Raw genomic sequence first — 23,019 nt, 5'->3', positions numbered from 1 at the left:
AAAGAATTTATTAATGTGTTTTTTAAAAAAATCACCAAATATAAATATGTGATGTACAATTCTAGTTTTTAATCTAAGATGTTTTATAAAAGAAGGAGTTGGATTTGAAATCCTTCGGGGCCTCCCTGTGTAGGTTCAAACCATACTCAGCAATAGCCTACTACACTATAGCCAGAACTTGTAGGGCTCACGGTGTAGGCCCTATACATGCCAAAAGGAAGTTTAAGGAATCATCCATGTGGGTGGTGCTAGAGCCTACTCGGGTGCCTACGGTCGACAGGGTACACCCTGGATTTGTTGACATGCCACCGCAGGGTCACCCAGGCAGACAACCAAACTGCTCAGAGGAACCACAGCCGTGGAACGGATCAGGACTGTTAAAGCTGACTCAGAAACCGCAACAAATACAGGAGCTGTGGCCCCATAAGCTTATTTAACAATTAGTGTTCAAAACAAATAACAGCATGTTATTAGTGAGAAGACACAGAACCCCAAAGAACCCCACAGCCACCACCCCTGCTGCAACCCCAGCGTCTGCTACTGGAGGTGACACCCAAGTGACTGGGCAGGCAGGGGTTAAATAACCTGGGAACACACACCAGGTGTTCCCACTTGATGTTAACTCCGCACAGCTGAGGACCCGCAAGAACCACGGCCTTTAATTTTACTTGAAATTTAAAGTATAATAAATAAATTTAAGAAATATAATAAAAATACAGGAGTGTTATTTGAAAATTTTCATCATATTTAAATTCATTTGAAGACGTTCTCTGTTTATCTCATTTACTGAATGTGATAAAGACGGTGGATTTCTAAAGTTCCATTTTATAATTTTAAAAAACAATTACAAAATAATGATCAAATTAATCCTTGTTCCAGCTCAGAGTTGGTAGTTTACATACGTCTCCCCGTGCCTTCCCACATTGAAGCTCATGCTTTCCACATCACTTGAGTTGGAATCAATTATAAAATAAACTGCTGATTCTATTTCTAGAGAAAAGTAGAAACAAATATCTGGTGCTACTGAAGAAATGAAGTTTTATAAAGCCTCCATTCTTTAGCTGAATACTGCTGTAAAGTTTAGGACATTAAAGAATGATCTCACCGCATCTCGAATGGGGAGGTGCCAAAACCCCACTTGTTCTTCTTTGTTACAGAAAGACCTGACAATTGAAAACCAGGAACATCTTCCTGCCTTCCATTTTCAGTAGTAACAAACTCAATGACGCCGTGTTTCAGAATGAATTGTTTATTCCTCTTATAATGTGTGGCTCCAGAGAAGACAGCCTCAGAGGCTGGAATGCTGATACAGGACCTCAGTCTTCAATACATTTGTATTCCATCAATGTGAGGTAGAAATGTAGGGCTGTGACAAACATGAAGATTGTTTGACTTCTTTCCAATTTCCTTGTTTAAACAAATACATTTTTACATGAGCAGAAAAAAAAGTTATATTTACATAGTATAAAAGTTTAACCTTAGTACTGTATATTCAATCTGCTAAGCTAATATCCCCTAATATGGGAGCTGCTCATGGTAAATATTTTAAAGCCACAACATTTGAATAAGCATTTTTCATACAGCATTTAATAAAATGCACTTAAGCAACTTCATCATGCACTGCAATGCACTATAAAACTTATAACAATGCTCCGTGAATAGGACAGACAACAACAAGATTATAAAACCCTGCTTAAAAACAACATGCAATCATTTTTATGAAACCACGTGTACAAAGTCATTTAACGACAGCGCCTTCAACAAGTCTGCACGGGTTTTAAATCCAAATATTACAAGTGACATTTATTTCACAACACAATCTTTCTTGACTTTTTTACATCCCTGTTAGATGTTTACTAATGGGGAAACATCAGTGCACTCACAACTGTCTCTCTAGAACGTCTTATAAAAACAAACAGCTAGTTACATTGGTTATTTGTTTGTTTCGATTTTAACCAGGGAAACCTGCCCGAAGGTACTTTAAGTACACTTAGTATGCAACAAGCAAATTTATACAAAAGAAATTGAAAATTTTCAAAAAACATACAAAACAGGATGTTTAGATCAGCATCAACGCAGTAGAACGCCATACAAGCTGATCGGTGCATTTAGCAGAGTACAAATACAAACAAAAATAATAGCATAGCTACACAAAGAAACATCTGAACTGAAACTCTTTAAGATGATCCACTTCCTTAAAGGAAATAATTGCCATCGATAAATAAACATACAAAAATGAAAAATAAAGACAGTCAGAACATTGTTGTGACTGAAGGAAAAGACACAGAACTGATTGTCATAAAAGGATAAGTGATGAGGTGATTGCACAGATTATATTAGCGCCATAATGACACACCATAAATAAGCGTACCTTAAACTTAAAATACTCCCAAATGTCAAAATGCATTGATTTCATTCAGTATAAATAAAGACAACAGGTCCGTTAAAATGGCTAATTTGACTTGTCATCTTATTACTGCGAGTTTAACGAGAAACTGCAAGCTGTTGTACATTTCATGAGCTATGAACGGACTCTGGCTCATCAGTGTTATAAGAGCCAGTCCGTAGAACACAGATCCGTCATTATTCAGATTAGTTTCTGTTCCACGTCAGTTCTCAATCCAATACACTATTTAGATTTTTAAGAAGTGTTTATTATTGTGATGTACCTTCTAAAGAATTGTGTACATTCCAAAACTGAAAAAGGAGACTTTTGCTCCATTTATTTCGTTCTCTGTTGTGTGACGTGACCTAGTCTTTGTGAATGCCTCAATTAAAAACAGGCTCTTAAACTCATTCAGTCCAGCACTCAGATGTGTTTCTGATGTTTGGATCGTCTTCAGCCACAGTCAGTGTTGTTGAATGTTATTACAAGAGCGTTCTTAAGGCTTACAAACACTTAACTCAGAGGGCTGTCAGCTTGAAGTGTCATGAAACTCTTGAAGAGTTCAGGAGAAGATTGTTTCTTCATTCAGTCTGAGCAAAATGTTTTTATGCCACAAAGTTTCCCATGCTATGTCCGCTCAAGAAAACATTCAAATTGTCTCCCTGGGCTCTCCAGCGCCAAACGTAACGTAATATGCCGAAGGTTCCTGAATGGCTTTGCCCCACATTAAAAAACAAAGTGCCCCGACATGACTTCATTCTATAAGGACTGGAGGAGCTGACGTGGACACTCGTTAATCTTTAACAGAACATGTTTAGGTGCTGGAGTGATTGGCTGTCATTCTGTGAGGTCAGAGTCCTGACTGTTGTACTCAGCCGTCTCCATCTTGAGGATGTAGGGAATGATGCTGTCGATGGAGACGTTACCGATCAAGCCGGTGAAGAAAAGCTCCTCTGTGATGCTTGAGTTCATGAGGCGCAGCGCCGGCAGGCGCGTCAGGATACGCGTCAGCCTGCGGAAACAAACAGCGGTTCCTGCCGTTACCGTCAAATCTCCTGACTGATTCTGTAATGCTTTTGAACGCTCAGCTCTGTTTCTACAGTGAAATCATAATTCCACATCAGCTGAACAAATTGGCCGTTTAATCCTATGGCAATCCTAATCTGATGTACCCACAGGACCCCATCGGCTCAAGCAGCTCTCAACACCCCCATCTAGTCCTAAAGGTACTGAATTCAATGGACCTTCAACTTCATAGTGTTTAACACTATTGATTACATAGAAGACAATCCTGTTTGTCCATGTAACCGTGAGCCTGGCTCAGGTGTGAATGAATTTACCTGTAAGTGTCATCCGGATACGTTTTCTGCACATAGTCCTGCAGCTCCATCAAGGCTTTCTCCTGGAACTTCTCAATCTGCAGGCTGCCGTCCACTCCTGGGTGATCTGATCGATCGGATAGATAATACAGATTACAGTCGTCTCCCAGAATGCATCTACAGGTCACATTCAATACTTTAATGTCTGTGATGTGACTCACCAGGGCTGAACAGCACAATCGCCTTCAGGTAGGCGTACTCGTAACTATCAGTCTCCAACCGTGTCATGCTGTTACAGAACTCCTGGAACTTCCAAACATGCTCCATCACCTGCTTCACCCGCTCCCCCGAAAGCTTGTCTGAGAGACATTAAGGGACCGGTTTGAGTCAGCGTTCATAACTAACTGATAAAAACCCCAAAAAGACGTCAACAACATCGAGTTATCGTATTTCAATACACGCGTGGAGGAGCGATGCGTTCGGCGGTCCTACCGTCCTGGACGGTGCTTTGAAGGTGGTTGATGATGGCGGTGAGGATGGTCGACAGGTTCATCACATGAGCGCACTGAGCCAGACCCAGAGTGAAGAGTTCGTTCCAGCAGGCTCGGACCAAACTGGTGTTCGTCTCCTGACTATGAAGAAAGAAACAAACAAAAAAAAGTGAAGTGTGAGTGAGTAGACAGAAGCTAACGCACTGCATTCCTGTAATGTTCAGGGAGTGAAACTGTAAAGGATAGGAGCCTGTGGCGTTACGCACCTGCCTTTTAAACACTGTACATTATCAAAATTATCACAAGAGGTGAAAGACACGCATCTAATTTCTTCCTCTCTGTATGTTTTACCTTCATAACTGACAGGCGGTGTTACTAAAGTAAAACCAGGAGTGATTACCACTGCAGCTTTTATGTGGAAGTGATTTCTCACCCGAGAGCTGAGAATGCTGGGATGGAGCGCGCCCAGTGCATGGACAGGAAGAGCAGCCTGGATGCGGACTCACAGATGTAGTGTACGTTCAGGTATTCGGGCATGGGGCTGGGCATAGTCAGCTAGACAGAGAGCAGCAGACACATTCAGACCGTAAAATACATAAGAAGGAGTTTTGAAAACAAATCTGCATGTCATCAGCAGTTTTGGAGAAAGTTTATTCAGTTTAAAGTGTAACGAACCCACAGAAAAACCCCCCAGCCACCCACTAATAACGTCTGGTCATGTTAGTGTGGCTTTGGCCATTAGCTAGGATTCCTCTCCACTCACCTTAAAGCCGACGTGGCTGTCGGTGAGGAGCGGCCCCTCCACCTCCATGATCGGAGTCTCCTGGTCTTGGCCAATCAGATGGATGGTGGTTCCACCGACGCACTGCAAGGACTTCTCTGTCAGTCTGTGTCCAACCCCGACGTCAGGAGGGTTGAAAACTTTGGCCAGGGTGTCAAAGGCACTGTGTGTACCACACACACGCACGCACGCACGCACGCACACACACACACACACACACACGCACGCACGCACGCACACACACACACACACACACCTTTTGATTAATCAACTGTCTGTGTTTACACACCTGCAAAAACATTCATCCAATAGTTGTAATATCTTTATCAGAAGTATTAAACTGTGCACTAACTTGGAAATATTCCATATTTTGTGTTTTCCCATTTAAATAAAAACAGGGTTCTAATAGCAAATTCCATATAAACATATCTAATAATAAAAAATATCTAATAACCTTTATATCTATGGATAAATCTGGAGTAATGGAAAAGATCTGGTGCATTTAAAGAAAAAAAATATTTCTGTATTACATTTTTTACACTTGTATGAGACGGCCCTTTTCTGACCCAATAAGGTAATGTGTGTATCCATTTTAATAGGTCCTCGAGGGTTAAAAACACCTGAGATGGCAGAGAGGAGACACAGGCAGTCCTCAAGATATGAACATCTGACTTAAAAACATTCGTAGAAATGAACAAACCGTCATATCCGACTACTGTAGTTTCCCTTCCTGCCACAACCCTCAGGGGGCAGCACCACTGCCTTCACGCAGCTCAAACACTCGTTTCTCCCTCTTGTTGTTGTTTGTTGTCTCTGTGAGCATCTCAGGGCGTCAGGCTTCGTCCCCCCCCTTGGATACTTTACTGTTTATCATGGATGAGAAAGTAAAAGCTACTGCTAGCGTTATCAGGAAAAAGCATGAGGCTAGTGATGATAGTGGTAACGGCAATGATCTCTTCAGTGACAGCTCTGACCCTCATCGACAATAACTTCTCACTCTCATTTCTTCGCAAATCCACACGAAAGACAAAAAACCATTCACGCACAAACTCAAACCTTCGGACCTGACAGTCCACAATCCAGTCCATTAAAGACTGAAATTTAATAAATAACAACTTACAAACAAAACAGCTCATGAACGTCCTCTGGGAACCAGTTGTGTTTGTAGGTCGAGGACTACTTGTCTAAGATGACACAGTTCCTCTCAGTGCATTGCCAACTCACCGTGTGATGTCGCTGGCAGATTGCTCCTCCTGGTGGCTGTCTGAGGTATCACCATTGTTTAGGTTCTCTTTTAGCGAGTCACTAAGGTTGGCCAGTGATGTCACCACATTGGCTAGTGTCCCCAAGTCCCCCTGACCAGACTCCATCTGAAGACAGGAGAAAACATCTATATTCAGTCATTAAATCCAACACAGTGTGGGCAGCTAGTATGGTGTTCAAAGAGCTAAATCAGTGTCAATCTACACACAATATTATTGCCTTCATCTAAAACCATATGGAAAAAACAAACCAGGTCAAACTGTGAACAACAATATTTATAGACAAAGTTTGGAAATGGAAATGAAAAGGCCAAATCATCCTATCCAGAATACCTTAATATTAAAAATACAAAATTAGAGGACATGGATAAGTAGCAAATAAATTTAATGAATTCTTTGTGGGTGTTGGGCCAGAGCTGGCAGGAAGCATTCCTGTCTCACACTCGCACTGGGATTATTTGGACGACATTGGAGGAAGGAACCCAAACTCAATGTTTCTGGCGCCAGTGAAGGACGCCGAGATAAGACACCTGGTCAGTCAATGCGTTTCAAAGGCTTCTACTGATGTGAATGGATTTGATATGAAGCTAATTAAGGACACACTGGATGGAATTCTGCAACCACTTACACACATATGTAATCTGTCATTTCAAACTGGGGTGTTTCCTGACAAAATGAAGATTGCAAATTGGTTCCGATATATAAAAATGGGGATGCTTGTGAATTTACAAACTACAGACCTGTTTCAATACTACCACAGTTATCAATAATCCTAGAGAAGCTGTTCAATAACAGACTGGATAAATTCACAAAAAGCACAATCTCCTTGACTGTAGTCAGTACGGCTTCAGGAAGGATCATTCCACTGCGTTAGCGCTGACAGAAACAATAGAACTCATTACTGATGCTATGGATCAAAAGATGTACTCCATAGGAATCTTTATTGACCTTAAAAAAGCTTTTGACACAATTGATCATAAAATTTTAATTGAGAAACTAGAACGATTTGGATTTAGGGGTGCAGTACTAAATTGGATAAAGAGTTATTTACATGAGAGGTCTCAATACTTCACTCTGGGCGGGAGGACATCAAAAACATTAGACATTGTGTGTGGGGTGCCACAGGGGTCAGTGTTGGGTCCAAAATTATTTATACTTTACATTCATGATTTATGTAAGGTCTAAAAGGTCCTTAAAATGATACTCTTTGCGGATGATACAACAATCCTTTGCAAAGGAAACGATATAAATAAACTAACTCAAACAGTAAACGAGGAATTAGCCAAGATGTAATTATGGTTTGGTATAAACAAATTATCCTTGAACCTAACCAAAACTAAGTATATGTTATTTGGGAAGAAAAGTTATAAACACAAAATCAATATTAAGGTGAATGATGTAGATATTGAACGGGTTAATGAATTTAAAATGCTTGGAGTGATTATTGATGAGATGCTAAATTGGAAACCTCATTTAAGACAACTGCAAATTAAGTTAGCTAGAAGTGTATCCATACTCTGGAAAACTCAAAAACTATTAAATCAGAAGGCAGTTCATATAATATATTGTGCACTAACCCTGCCCTATCTGAACTACTGTGCTGAAGTTTTGGGAAACACATATAAAAGTGGCTTGCAAACTTTATTCCTGACCCAGAAAAGAGCCTTGAGAATTATTCACAATGAACATTATAGAGCTCACACAAACTACTTATTTATTACATCTAAACTACTGAAAATACATGACATCATCAGCTATAAAACTGTACAACTTATGTATAAAGCCGCCAATAACTATTTACCTCAAAATATACAATCACAAATACAGATTAATGAATCCAATTACCAACTAAGAGAAAACAGCATTTGTACAGAAGAAAGCAAGAACAACATTAAAAACATTTTCATTATCGTTCACTGGTGTCAAACACTGTTATAAAGTGGATAATGAAATTAGGAGTATGGGAACTCTAACTGCCTTTAAAAAAGCATTTAAAAACATGATTTTACAAGGTTATATTTTTGACATGAATGATGATTAAAGGACTGCACTGGTATGGTGAATTAAACTTCATGTTGTCAATCCTGTGAAACAAATGTCACTGTAACCTTTGTGCAGTAACTGAGTACATGCAAGATGTTACGACTGCTATGAAAGTGGAAAGGAGAGGAATGCTGAGTAAACAAGGACACTACTGACCAGAAACAACCCTTGAAATGGGTAACAAAATGAACATTAACAAAATTTGGACTTTTCTCAAGAATTAGTTTAAAGAATAAACTGAATAAATAAAAATAGATTTATGTTAAAGGTGGCTCTACCTTTGTGTCAGTGGCCAGCAGCAAAGTTCCATCACTCTGGATGACTGGCTGCTGGATGTTAACCAGCATCCCCTGGTCCAGCAGACTGGATCTGCACATTACACAGATCATCAGAACACAGTTCACATCACCACAATAAAACTACACAGTGACGTCTGCAGTGACGACACCGACCTGGAGCCATCAGTTTCTGCATCAGATATAAAGGTCGGCGTGGCGATGAGCGGACTGTTTAGGTCCTTGCGGATGTAGATCTTCTGGGTGGAGGCGGCGCAGTTTGCATGTTTCTCTCTGGGAACCACATCGATGGGCTTCCTCTCACTCTGAACAGCTGATTGGAAAATGATCAGAGAACGTATATCAATATGTACTTCTAGTTATGAGTGCTGGTTTAGAATCATAAAACTTCGCACAGATAAATGTTCTGCCGTTTTGTTTTTCAGATTTCGCCAAAGTTATGATTTACCAATAGATTAATGTTAATAAGACACTTTTATTTTTTAGAGGCACATGACGATAAAATCCCAGTAGGAACCACAAACCCTCGAATAGTCACATATAAATACCTGTATATCAATTTGGCTTTGGTCATTTCTTTAAAGTGACAACATACGCTCAGTAATGACAGTGGTACCACTGTATCCTAACCAAACAGACTGTTTTCTATTTTCACCACAGCTGCTGCCAGCTATAACCACAACTACCACAGGACAAAACTGCAATATATTCATTCAGTCATTATTCTTTCATCAATAAATTGAACACTTATGGTCTAATTCATGATAAATTAAATCAAATTTGACCAATTATCTCTAAGTTGATGTTATTATTTTGCAAAACTTGACACTTGCCTTGTAAAAGACGATGTTCCTGACAACTGTCTGCTATAGATCTGATGGTGCTGACTGAAGCTACGCAAAAAGGATTAAACGACCTCCTGTCTAACCAGATTCACTTGTAGTTTAGGGATGTATGACATCTCCTGATAGCCTAATTTCAGACCTGTGTACAACCTAATAATCCCTAATCTCTTTAGTTTTCCTGTTTTCTTCTTCTTTTTCTTAAAATACTGTATGTGCACTGGATGTGGACGCAAACTCACACTCTGTCTTCATCCCCACTTTAAGGCATTTCCTCAACCGACAGAACTGGCAGCGGTTGCGGTGATGTTTGTTGATGACGCAGTCTTGTTTGCTGCGACAGCTGTAGGTCAGGTTCTTGCGTACACTCCGCTTAAAGAAGCCTTTACATCCTTCACAACTGACAGCTCCGTAGTGACGCCCTGACACAGAGAAATGGTGTTTGTGTTTCTTTATGTAAGGGTGCATGTCTGATTCTTAGCATTCAAAACCTCAAATCATCATCTTATGCAGCTGTAAGCTTCAGTACCTGAAGCCTTGTCCCCACACACCAAACAGTATTCAACTGGCTGCGGTCGGCTCAAGTCCCCCGAGTGTCCCAACAGCTGTTCCATAGACAATGGATCTGTGACAATCTGAGATAAAGCCCAACATCTACCATTAATCTGTGGAAAAATCACAGACACCAAAACCACCATATCGCTAATAATACCTGTATCCTTCCCGGCATCAAGGTGTCAGCAGACGTGAAGATGAGCTGCTTCGTGCTGTGGCTGTCCGGTGAGGCCAGGATCACCTTGCCGGCCCCTGAGCTGTCTGCTGTAGTCAGAAAGAACTGCTGCTTGGGAGCACCAGACGCTTTCATGGTTGTCACGATCTGGATCTTCTGACCCGTCTGCTGGTCGGTTACAATCTGAGGGTGTTAAAGTTGGAAGGAGAAGGCAGGAGCAAGTTTGGTGTTGTTATGTCAACTTCTTCACTGCTAACATTGCTGAAAACATGAACTAGAGCACAGCAGTTACCTGTATTCGCTGTGGCGTTGTGGCAGGCTCAGCGGAGATGACCTGAAAGCGCTGTGGAGACTCACTCATCATTGAGTCTGAAGGAGAGGATGACACCTACGATTTCAAACACATTCCAACAAGCTTAAACATGCATACAAATTATGAGTAAATGTGTCACAAATATATTCTACTTGAGACTGTGAAACATAAAGACGTTATTATACATATAATATAATCTACTGTTTTACATAGACACGACTCAAGACGTTTTTAAAGAAACATACTTCTGTCATATGGAATGAGAGCCTTCCTGTTTCTCTGGTTAATCGATGATTTCTATATTGGTCACTTTGTTAATTTGTCGACTGATGCTGTGCTCATCTTTATCCTGCCTGTTGTATTTTAAACTTGTTTTGTTTATAACCTTTTCCCCTCTCTTTTTAGAGGCTCTACCTTCTGCCATTCTGCAGTTGAAAATAAAATATGTTCTTTATCTGATCAAGGATAAAATTTATAAAAAATGTCTGTAGAAGCTCTGTACACAGGAGGTAAGTCTCAAATAAAGCATCACCCACAACAACAGAAACTAAAGATGACCACAGTGATTTGAATAAGAAGCATCTATAACACGGACTAAATGAAACAACTCAGACTGCGTTCTCACCTCTGCCTCATGGTCAGAGTCCACGTTCTGCTGAGAGAGCAGATTGAGGTTGGTTGTCATGATGGTGCAAGGTCATTAGTGAGGTCTGTTTGAAAAAATGTCAAATGTTTCAAAGATGTCACATGTTTCATAGCATAGAACATTATAGAAGCAACATCACCACAAATGGCTTTCTAACAAGCACAAAACCACAAATATAAAATCTACATGTGTGAATTTGAAAGGTAAATAAAAGTGTATTTAAAGTCATAGAGCATACGTTTATGTTTGACATTTTCGAAGGCTGTATCCACCAACACAAGGTTGAAATATGAGTATTTAAAATCGTAGAGGATTGGTGGACTCTAACACAGCCTTTGAAAATGTCAACCATAAATGCATCTCAAATATTAGCTGAGATGCCACCTCAATCCTGACTTAAATTGTTCATAAATGTTTGTCTCTGTGATTTGAAGACTTTTATTGAGACCATTTTCTCAAGCAATTTTACAATTACAAGAAAAGTTGTCATTGGTCAGGACTTGCTGTATCCTGATGGGTAACGGTAGATTTTTTAAAATCTGTGGTTGCATAAAAAAGTTTTAGTCCTCAAATATTCTGGAACACCACCTGAATATAAAAAAACCTATTGATTATTAAACACAACCAGTGGGTACTCACATTCTCTCCTTGAGCGAGTAGTATAGGAGGCAATCGATCCACGCAACTTGAGGAGTATTTGAAATACGAATTTAATATAAAGAGTGTGGCACTCAAGTTGGTAGTACAGTATAGTACTACCAGTATAGTACTAGGGGAGCAGGGGTCAACAAAAGAATCATGATGTGAATAACTGACAGAAAAATAATTTACTTAAAGCCTCAACATCTATTCCACTTGCATATGAGTGTGGACTATAACCTCTAAGTGAGACCTGGGCCTATAAAAGAGATATCTGATAATCAGGTTACATCACAGTTCTCACCTCATTGTATCTTATATGACACAAATATGAACAAATGACATCCCTATATAGAAATTAATACGCAGCTTTAATATACACGTCCCTGCATTAGAAGTCTGTTTTTAAATCTCGTGTGAAGACCTACCTCTTCTCCTTGGCTTTTAACATCTAGATAGACACCAGATTTCATTTTGTCTTATCTTTTTTATCTTACTTTTTATTGCTCTGATTATATGCTTTTGTTTTTATCCATATTTTATGTTTTTAATTGATTAACTTTACTTATAATATTTGAGCCATTTTGTCTTTTATCTATGTTTCTTTTTTTTCTTCACACAGAATTATGAACTTAAATTGTTTCCCATTCACTCTCAGGGAATGAGGTGACACCACAGAAGTAAGAATAAGGTTTTGAGAAGTAAATAATAAAACTCTGAGTGCTTAAACATCTGCTAAATGTTCTGATAATTATATTATATGTGATGCTTGGATGAATGGATGGAATGGGTGAAGCTAAGATAACTGCATTGATTTTCTTTTGATTAAAATTGACAGAATGTGTAAAAACGGTGGAGAAATAACAATAATTTATTCTGATCATCCATAAATCCATTTCCCATGCACTTTAACAATAACCCAGCTGATGACACCTACCCAAACATCCCATAATACACTGAACAGTTTACTGGTGCTGGAACATCTCTTTGAATGGAGAATGGTGCGTTCAGGAATCCTTCAGAGTCAGAACATCTACTTCTTTACAGCTGTGTTCGAGTCTCTGTCAGCTGGTAATAAACACTGACAGTACGGACTCATTTACCCACGGCAGCCCCACTGCAACTCTCCCCCCACAGGGAGGGGCATCCCGGTCCATATCCAGGACCGATTGTTCCAACAGGATGACCATCAATACCCCCAAACGCATCACAACACAGAACAAAATGGAGAACCTGGCTGTCAGCCAGTATCACCGGAGAGGAATCTTAATGATAAATAAATTGGAGCGGTTATCCTTCCAGACAGCTGGGTGGGAAAGTCTTGATGCAGTTATAATAAATAAAAAATAATAATCTTTGGTGAATACAGTCAGTAATGACAACCCACTTGTTTGTCCGGTGTGGCAAAGGTAAAAGGGTCGAGTTCATCTACAGCTGCGCTGCTAGCCGTTTAAGCTAGCTGACACAAGTGAACCACACCGCCCGGAGCGGACTGCTCTCGTCTCCCTCCCGGGTTTGACGCACTATCCCTGGGGACCAGTCTCTCGAATGACACTTAAGATAGTAATAATTAGTTTAAATGTCAGTGAATCATGTCCGCGCAGCCGGACAGCGCCCTGCGTTCCGCCTTTGGGTTCCGGGAGGCTGGTGTCGGAGCTCCGCATCAGCCGGCTAACAAGCTAGCTGCAGATTAGCCGCGCGCGAGACCGTCCAGCTTCTCAGAGCTTTCATCGGATTTAAATCCGGGATTGACACTTACCTCCGGGAGACGGGGGTCGGAGAATCCGGGCTCTCTGAGGTGTTATAAAATGTTTGTTTTGGTTTTCGTCTGTTAAAGGTCATAGTTCGTGACCCCTGTCTGCCAGCGCGTCGGTGATGGGTTCGTTTTTTTTTTCTTTTCCTCTCGAGTCCCCGCGTGCCTCTGCCCCGCTCCAGCCCCGCCCCCACCCCCAGACAGCCAGACAGGAATGACGTCATCACGTGCGGTCGCCAACGGGTATGGATATGCATAATCCAATTTATAGATTATAAAATAGTAATAAACTAAAGAGATAGTATGTCATACATTTCACACACACCCAAAATCAACTGAAATATGACAATTTATTCATATTTATTGTATTAATAGTTTTAATTTCAGTTAAAGCCATAGGAATGAATTCAAATTTATTGAGAACAAATGGAGATTAATATAGCATACTTATGTGGTCATGGCTTTAGATCTGACTCTTTAAAGAACTGCATTCCTCTTTATTATGGTATACTATTTATTTAATATTGTATTATTATAGAAAGTAAATCTAGTGCGGCTGTTGTTTATGCTAAGAAATTCTACAAGTATATTACTAAGTAGTTACTAATTATTGATAAGTTATTATTAATAACACTAATGATATAGATACAATTTAATCATGCACTTATGGGTCACAAAACACATATGATCAAAAGTTCAATGTCAAAGAGGATACTATGCTACACTCAGTGATTTATATGCCAAAAATGTTTTAGGATACTTTTGATTTAAATAGATAGATAGATAGATAAATCAAAAGTATCCTAAAACATTTTTGGCATATAAATCACTGAGTGTAGCATAGTATCCTCTTTGACATTGAACTTTTGATCATATGTGTTTTGTAATATATAATTCAACATCCATTCATATGTGTGTTCATTTTTGTCCGTTTAACCTGAGTATTTAACAGTAGAAAAAAAAATTCACTTCAATCTCCTGTCAAGTGTAAACTTTTGTAGCGCTCATCATAAACCAGTTTCAGGAAATGTGGATGTATAAACAGGATTTAAAGACATTGCAAATCAATCCTCTTCTAGTTTACAGCAGTTGCAGATGCAAACACTTGAAAGTTGCCACCCACATACAAGGATCTGTGCCAACATTCTTTGGAAATAAACATCTGCACAAAATAAAAATCTAGAAATCTCTCTTTTGTGTTTCACTAAATGAAAGTAAGGTAGTAAGGTGTAGTACAGCTGTTATCAAGTGAACGATCACCTTACATATCGAATGTGCAGACATCTCTGGGGCTTGTCTACTTGTTCTCTTTTCCTTCGTGCACTTATTTAAATCTGTGAAGCAGAAAAGAAAAGAAATCTCTATTTGCCTGTGCGATTTGACTGGATTTACATTGACCTTTGTCAATGTAAATGCAGAGACTGAACCTCTGGTAACGTCAGAAAGTACCTCAGAATGACCACCAGATGTCGCCCTGCCCCACCGGCGCTCAGGAGACGTGGGCGCAGCGGAAAGCGCCCGGAGGAGCTTCACGCCTCATCAAATGACCCCACGAAAATAACATTCTCTACTGTTCTTGCCTCTCCCATGTTCTAACTTGATTCCAATTCTGTTCTCAGATTCTAACATAACAAATCACAACCCACTAGTGATTCATCTGATTTTATATCACATGCATACATTAAAATATACACTTAAACCTACAAACACACAAAAGATGAAACAAGTACCGCTGGTTAAATAATAAGACAACCTTTTAATAATAAAGCTTCCAGATGGCATGTATTGATGCGATTAGACATTTAGATGTAAATGTGTTGATACGGATTGAAATCAGAATTCCGGACTGGTTCGTCCACGTAATAGCCAATCTGTCCCAATACTGTCGAGAGAAAAAAAAGAAAACAAGAAAAAGCAATCATTCGAGGCAGCAGCAGCCTGAGGGAGGGGGAGTCCGATCATTGGCAGAATCCGGTCACAGCCTGCGTCAGAATCAGAGTCGGTCCGCGGTATTTAAAAGCATCTTTGTAGTAAAAAAAAAAAAAAAGAGCTGCGGGCAGCGAACACATCGACCTCTTCGTTTGCGCAGCTGCATATCCTACTTCTGTCAGACCAGCCGGGTTGGATCAGGGGCTGCAGCACCGACACAAGAGGACCTCTTTGTTGCCGCATCCTCCGGCTGCAGACCCTCCGGACACCAGGACGCGCAATGACGGCGGACAAATTCTAGTCGTGGGCGCAAAGAGGAACCACCGAGAAGCGGACTGATTGCGTCGGCTACAGCGGGTCCCGGAGCCAGACAGGGGCCGGTCATGGTGGGACGGGGGCTGTGGGTATGCAAGATCCGGTTGGGGAAGCGAGGGACCAGGCTTGGCGTTGCGCCGCTCCTTTGCGCGTCGGTGTCGGGCGCTGCGCTGCTGGCGCTGCTCTTCGTGGACCTGATCGAGTCGTGGGTCACATCCATGAGCATGAACGCAGCGCTGGAGCCGCAGGTCGGTGTCCTCCCCCCGCAGAGCGTCCCTCCAACCAGACCGGAGGAGTTCCTGCTCATGCCCAGCCCGCTGGTGTGCCAGCGCGCCAAGCCTCACCTCATCACCATGGTTATCTCAGCTCCTGCCAATCAGAGGGCCCGCCAAGCCATCAGGGACACCTGGGGAGGGGTGGTGGAGGCCGGGGGCCTGCGGGTCATGACCCTCTTCATGGTGGGTGTGGCGTCCGACCCTGGTTTGTCCAAGCTGCTGATAGAAGAGGCCAGAGAGCGTGGAGATGTCGTGCAGGGGCGTTTTCTGGACACCTACTCCAACCTCACCCTGAAAACTCTTTCCATGCTGGGGTGGGCGAGGCGCTTCTGCCCTCAGGCGCACTTCACGGCCAAAGTGGACGACGATGTCCTGTTCAACCCCAGCGCCCTCCTGCACTTCCTGAACAAAAGCCGTAACCCGTACGAACAGGAGGACCTGTACCTGGGGAGGGTGCATCTCAAAGTGGCTCCGGACCGCGACCCGGACAGCAAGCACTACCACCCCCCGGGGGCCTACCCTCCCTCTGTCTATCCGGACTACTGCAGCGGTACGGCCTACGTCCTGTCCCGCTCTGCATTGCTCAAAATCTCCCTGGCAGCCTCTGCGTTACCCTTATCTGCACCTCTGCCCCCCGAGGACGTGTTTGTGGGTCTGTGCGCTCGGGTGGCCGGAGTGCTGCCCTCACACTGCCCGTTTTTCTCCGGTGGGCCGGGCGTGCCGTACGGGCGATGCTGCTATCAGGCCATGGTGGCCGTCCACCACATCTCCCCCGGGGAGATGACGCGCTACTGGGCCGAGAGCCACTCGTCGCAGCGCTGCTCGTGGCTGAGTGTGCGTGTTTCTCTGGGGGTGTGCAAAGTCCGGGCGATGCTCGGCACGGCTCTGGGGCTGGAGCAGGGACTGTGAGGGCCGTCAGAGCCGGGAGCACCACCGCTGCTCAGAGGCTCGTCAGGATGGGAAGCCACAAATGTGAACTGAGAAAATGTCACCGTATTTTTTTTATATCTGTATTTTTTACACACTGTAATGTATTTAAATCAGCTTTTCAATTTGCAGAAAAGCAGATGGACACAAAAGGAATTGTGATAGTCTACCTATGACTGTTTAAGGCATTATTTTACTTTGTTCATGTAGGGTTAGAACTAATGACATCAGTGTGCTACTGTTCGGACAGGAATACAGCCACAGAAGCTGGGCACCCATTGTTAGACCTGAAGTTACACCAGGGCACCGACTGTCGGACTCACATCACATTTTCTGTCTTGAATGCCTGCTGCGAGTGTGAAATGTGTCAAACAAGCTACTTCAGCTTGGCCAACTATTAATCAGTACCACTCAACAGTGCTGCTACACCTGAGCCCAAAAGAAATCCACTGGTAAAAGTAGAGATATTTATCTTTATGGAAATATTTATTTCAACATTTTATGAATATTTTCATGTACAGGCTTTATGGCATTTGTAAATAATATTTTAAAAAAATATTTCCATTCATTAAATCATAAAAATGTTGCCTTCTTCTCTTTATCTGTACTATAAATAATTATTTCATGATGACTTCATTTCAACTGAATACTTTATGTATGCAAACTAAAAATGTATTTCCCAGGGGTTTTAAAGTTCCTCTTTTGTCCGACAGCGGTTTCATTCTGTGCTGCAGGGTACATGACTCACAGCATATTTTTAGGGTCAATATCTGCTGGGGCATTAACTGCAGTAAAACGAGTCCAGCATGGCTCATGCTGCTAAGCTCAATAATACTAATAACCCGTGTAATTCATTACCAGTCATTTCAAATGTAGAAAAATATTAAAATACCTAAATGTCCAAAACTGCAGCTTTCATTCCCCAGGATATGAAATCTGTCTTAGATAAAACCATGAATATTTAAAAAGACTAAGAATGCATTGCACGGATTTAATATTGTGCTTACTTCTGGGTTACATTCAACTTGACTGTTATTGCACGACTGAGCAATAACAGTCGTCCAGATGTGCACAGGAAGTTTTGCTTCTTCAATTACAGACACTGCTTCTTCCTGTTGCTATGAAACTGGCGTAAAAACAGGCCTAAGATCTGTAGAGTCTGTATGTAGATTAAACAACTTAGATAAAGTGTGAAGAGCAGCTTTGTGGTGGGTGATGTTCTTTCTGGCTTTGCCCTTGGTTCTTCATCACCAAAAAAACAAATATTGGAGAATGTGAATCATCATTCTTTCTAGATTGTATTTTCAATTGTGAGCTCCAAGTAGTAAACAGTCACACAGAATAAGAAGTATTTTTAATACTGATAAGGAAGGAAATAGAATGAATATTCTGAAAATAAGATTGACCTGATAGTACATCCGACCTGCAGTTAATCATCACATAAGTTTTCTGGAATCCAACTAGCTTTGAGTGGAAAAGGAAACATTTCCTGTGGGTCTCAATTCCACAGGTGTGAGATCACTTTTGTTCCAACTATCACACCATTTCCTGGATTCTGTTTTTCCACTTTCTGCTGAATTGTGTTGCAGATATCTCCATCCACTCATATTTTAATCTCAAAGGTCAGTGAACTCTGTAAAAACAATGGAAAGGAAAAGGAAAAAAAAATCTTGATTTATTATCGTCTCTCAGCTACTGAGCTCTAAAAATGTAAATAAGGTGAATCCAGACCAGACTTCTTTGTGTTAGTTCTAATAAGGATGTGATCATGTGACCTTGTCTAACACTTCTCTGCATTAGACATGAATTAAAAGCAAAAACTCTGTTGCTGCTTCATATTCTGCAAAGTTAAAGATGTAAAGATGATCCAGATCGAAGCTGCTTCTCAGTAAATGTCCGGCCGCTGCAAGAACTATCAAAATCTCTTCGTAACTTTAGTGAAGAAAACCAATCATCCAACCAGGGAATGAAACATCCAACATACATAGACAATTCATCCATTCAACATGAAAAACTTGATTTGTTTTAATCAGTACAGAGAAGCAAACAACATAAATTCTGGAGACACGTGTGTTAACAGGACACAGAACTCATCCACTGCTGTTCCTGAAGTCCTCCAGTTCATATTTTGTTCCCACATGGGGGTAATGTGACCAAAAAATGTCTTTTTTGTGAAAAGTTCGAAGGTCACTCCCACAGAATGTGAGTGTTTTGTGCTGCACAAAGCCCCCCCCCCCTTTATTTTTTGAATCTGTCCAGAGCAGATCTGTGGCTCGATAACACTGCTGCCTTCTTCTCTCTGTCCTTTCTCTCCTTTTGCATTCTCACTTTGTCCTCCACAGCCAGTCTGATCTCATCCTGTGGGGAAACCCAAAGAAGGCAGTTAAACAATGCAGACAAAAGAATTTCACGACGTTCCTGAGACTCATTTCAGATCTGGACGACTTACTCTCTGGTCCTCGTGAGCCACTTGTTTTTTACGCCTTTCGATGTTACCAGCAGAGCTACGACCTTTTTTCTTGTACTTGGGGGTGAATTTTTCTTTGGCGAGTGGGTCGAAGCCCTGAGAAGACAAAAACATGATTATAGAAGATGATGAAGAGTCACTCCTTCGATTTATTTCTCTCTCTGATGAGTGTCTGTCAGGTTCAAGTAATTAATCTAACAAACTCTGTGAAGTGATTCCAGAAACTGACCAGAGCTTCAACTCGGTCTTGGTGCCTTTGGTCAAACGTGGCGCGGTCGACCCTCCCCAGGTCAGTTGGGTTGAGGCTGATGAGCTCTGGCTGGATCTTCTCCAGCAGGGCTTTAACCTCCCATTCTTGCCTCTGCTTTGTGCTGCGATATGGATTTGCATCCAGACCATCAAAGTTGGGCTCTCCTGCCCCTGTGGAGACAAACGCAGCAGGATGAGAGGACAGTCAAGAGACGGTTTTAATGAACACAAATGAATGGGAAACATGAAAAACACAGCTTAAGGATGTTTTGTTTTACAAGGATGGAAACCCAGTGAAGCTGATCGGATTATACAATTATATTTATTTACTTATGTTTTATTTATTTATTCAGTTAATTTTATTCTTTCCAGACATGTTATTACAACAGACTTCACTTCCATCAGTGTTGAGACATCAGCAACAACATCCGAAAAGAAAAAAAAGGGTTGACGGGTAGAAGCCATTGGCTTGTAAGGTTCCCGTCCCCTAAATCATCAACATCTCTCTCATTACAGCACATTGTCAACCAGTTCATACATTGCAAGTCACAAATCAGTTTCAATTATTTTATTCTGGTACATCGTTGTTTTAATCTATACATTCAGTCCAATAGGCGTGCATCTTTGCACACCTCTTTGTCAATTCTTGAATAAAGTCCAAATTTTGTTAATGTTCATTTTGTTACCCATTTCAAGGGTTGTTTCTGGTCAGTAGTGTCCTTGTTTACTCAGCATTCCTCTCCTTTCCACTTTCATAGCAGTCGTAACATCTTGCATGTACTCAGTTACTGCACAAAGGTTACAGCGACATTTGTTTCACAGGATTGACAACATGAAGTTTAATTCGCCATACCAGTTTAGTCCTTTAATCATCATTCATGTCAAAAATATAACCTTACAAAATCATGTTTTTAAAAGCTTTTTTAAAGGCAGTTAGAGTTCCCATACTCCTAATTTCATTATCCACTTTATTACAGTGTTTGACACCAGTGAACGATAATGAAAATGTTTTTAATGTTGTTCTTGCTTTCTTCTGTACAAATGCTGTTTTCTCTTAGTTGGTATTTGGATTCATTAATTTTTATCTGTGAGTGTGTATTTTGAGGTAAATAGTTATTGGCGGCTTTATACATAAGTTGTACAGTTTTATAGCTGATGATGTCATGTATTTTCAGTAGTTTAGATGTAATAAATGAGTAGTTTGTGTGAGCTCTATAATGTTCATTGTGAATAATTCTCAAGGCTCTTTTCTGGGTCAGGAATAAAGGTTGCAAGTCACTTTTATATGTGTTTCCCAAAACTTCAGCACAGTAGTCCAGATAGGGCAAGATTAGTGCACACTATATTATATGGACTGCCTTCTGATTTAATAGTTTTTGAGTTTTCCAGAGTATGGATACACTTCTAGCTAACTTAATTTGCAGTTGTCTTAAATGAGGTTTCCAATTTAGCATCTCATCAATAATCACTCCTAGCATTTTAAATTCATTAACCCGTTCAATATCTACATCATTCACCTTAATATTGATTTTGTGTTTGCAACTTTTCTTCCCAAATAACATATACTTAGTTTTGGTTAGATTCAAGGATAATTTGTTTATACCAAACCATAATTACATCTTGGCTAATTCCTCGTTTACTGTTTGAGTTAGTTTATTTATATCGTTTCCTTTGCAAAGGATGGTTGTATCATCCGCAAAGAGTATCATTTTAAGGACCTTTTAGACCTTACATAAATCATGAATGTAAAGTATATAGAATTTTGGACCCAACACTGACCCCTGTGGTACCCCACACACAATGTCTAATGTTTTTGATAACATGTAGGTGGAAAAAAAAAGAAGGACCTGGTGTGAGCATGCTGGTGAAACCATCTCCGTGTCCAACACCGAGGACATCCTCAAAAGGACAGAAGTTGAGCCCCCAAACTGTCCCGTGGACTCTGTGAGCCATGTAGGGTTTGTCCACCGGGGTGCTCCACACGTCCCTGTACACCTGCAGAGACAAAGTTCACATGAAGTGATGTGAGGGAGGAGGGAACAAACAGGGAAGAAGATGTTTCACATTTTCATGTGATCAAAAATGTGATCTTTTTTCAGTTTGTCATTTGATTAAAAAGAAACTTATGGAACTGATTTCTCTTCCCCGCTGCTTTGCGGAGTGACTGGTGCTCAGTGATTCTCTCTCCTCCCTCTAACGATATTTACTTTTAAATGTATTGTGTGTGTGTTGTGTATTGTACATGAGCTGTGCTACAGTTAATGATTAATTTCACAGCATGAGTTTTAAGCAAATACAAACCCTTTCAGGGTTTCTAATTAAACCAGCCACACCTGAACGCCTGTGCTCTCCCAGTCAGGTTTTATAGATGAGCCTATTTATACAGCATATCTTTACTTCTCCCTACAGCATTCTTTAGGATTTTATATGACTTACGGACAACGAGCAAAGTATGAATGCAGCCCTTTTTTCCTTATCTCGATGAAAAGGGTTCTTTGTGTTTTTCTGCAATGTTCCTGGAAATGAACTTTTAAATCCAAAAATATTAACCAGACTCTAGCCGCCCCAAAACATAGTCTTTGCTTCCCTATAAATAGCGCTGCAGTCCCTGATGAGACAGGAAGCGAAAAACAAAGATGTCCCCGATCAGCGATGTGACGATTCTTTGACATTAGCCGCTTGACAACCAGCGTCTGTTAATCCATTTTCCACAAAACACATACTGTATGATGTGCTGGACTGGTTTTCACAGACCATTCATACATGTGTAATGTGGAAGTATTAATAACCTGGACAATATCTCCGGTGGCTGCAGAGAGCAGCCCTCTCTGGCTCAGTGACAAACAGGAAGCTCCAGCTGGGATGAAATAAGACTTGAGGGGCTTGAAGGCTCTGATATCATATACTTTCAGCTTTTTATCCATGCCAGACGTCACCATGTATCTGCCAAAAGAAAAGGAAAACAACACGCTCTCTTGTGAATAACAGCAGGTTTTAAGAGGCAATAATTATCCAGTTTAACAGTGAAGCAGTTCCATCACTTAAGGATCTTTTCTGCTAATTTTTCAATGATCCAGAAAGGAAAAAAACAGATACTGTTCAGTGATTACAGGAAGAATTAAGGATGAGCGAATAAACCATAGAGTGAATTTTGTTCAAGCGGCTCCTTAAACTGGAACTAGTTGACGCTTAAACCAAAATTTAATCTCTGTTGCCTGAAATTGAGAAATTGAACAAAACAGTGGTTGATCAGAAATTGCAATAGAAACAAACCCCCCCCCCAAAAAAAAAAGATTTGATCACCAGATACACAAATTATTTTAAAAAAATCAATTATTTGAATTATTTTGTATTTT

At 40.8% G+C, this 23,019-nt stretch overlaps 3 protein-coding genes across 5 annotated transcripts; 1 reads left to right on the top strand and 2 right to left on the bottom strand.

Annotated features, from left to right (window-relative positions):
- Positions 1-1,245: 1,245 nt before the first annotated feature.
- nr2c2 (nuclear receptor subfamily 2, group C, member 2) lies at positions 1,246-13,658 on the bottom strand. Of its 3 annotated transcripts, none has more exons than XM_068342348.1 (15): positions 13,508-13,658; positions 11,089-11,173; positions 10,443-10,538; positions 10,133-10,333; positions 9,950-10,055; positions 9,663-9,842; positions 8,735-8,891; positions 8,561-8,651; positions 6,202-6,347; positions 4,960-5,140; positions 4,630-4,751; positions 4,198-4,337; positions 3,927-4,064; positions 3,727-3,832; positions 1,246-3,398 (listed from the first exon to the last, which is right to left on the bottom strand). In XM_068342348.1, the coding sequence occupies exons 2-15, from the start codon at positions 11,146-11,148 to the stop codon at positions 3,224-3,226; spliced, it is 1,899 nt and encodes a 632-aa protein (XP_068198449.1). In that variant the 5' UTR covers positions 11,149-11,173; positions 13,508-13,658; the 3' UTR covers positions 1,246-3,223. The 3 variants fall into 3 exon arrangements, with proteins under 3 accessions (XP_068198449.1, XP_068198468.1, XP_068198459.1); XM_068342367.1 differs by having other exon boundaries at positions 10,443-10,519; positions 13,508-13,646; XM_068342358.1 differs by having other exon boundaries at positions 11,089-11,118; positions 13,508-13,646.
- A 1,368-nt stretch (positions 13,659-15,026) lies between these two features.
- b3galt4 (UDP-Gal:betaGlcNAc beta 1,3-galactosyltransferase, polypeptide 4) lies at positions 15,027-17,533 on the top strand. The gene has a single exon (XM_068329072.1). The coding sequence runs from the start codon at positions 15,814-15,816 to the stop codon at positions 16,927-16,929; it is 1,116 nt and encodes a 371-aa protein (XP_068185173.1). The 5' UTR covers positions 15,027-15,813; the 3' UTR covers positions 16,930-17,533.
- Positions 17,534-17,943: 410 nt separating this feature from the next.
- wdr46 (WD repeat domain 46) lies at positions 17,944-22,421 on the bottom strand. Its single transcript, XM_068329127.1, has 5 exons — positions 22,100-22,421; positions 21,511-21,658; positions 19,644-19,834; positions 19,397-19,510; positions 17,944-19,305 (listed from the first exon to the last, which is right to left on the bottom strand). The coding sequence occupies exons 2-5, from the start codon at positions 21,614-21,616 to the stop codon at positions 19,186-19,188; spliced, it is 531 nt and encodes a 176-aa protein (XP_068185228.1). The 5' UTR covers positions 21,617-21,658; positions 22,100-22,421; the 3' UTR covers positions 17,944-19,185.
- Positions 22,422-23,019: the final 598 nt, after the last annotated feature.

Source organism: Antennarius striatus, chromosome 2, assembly GCF_040054535.1.
Source record: "Antennarius striatus isolate MH-2024 chromosome 2, ASM4005453v1, whole genome shotgun sequence".
Classification (NCBI taxonomy): domain Eukaryota; kingdom Metazoa; phylum Chordata; class Actinopteri; order Lophiiformes; family Antennariidae; genus Antennarius; species Antennarius striatus.
The sequence above is the reverse complement of the archived record's forward strand: the minus strand, read 5'-3'. Positions and strand labels throughout refer to the sequence as shown.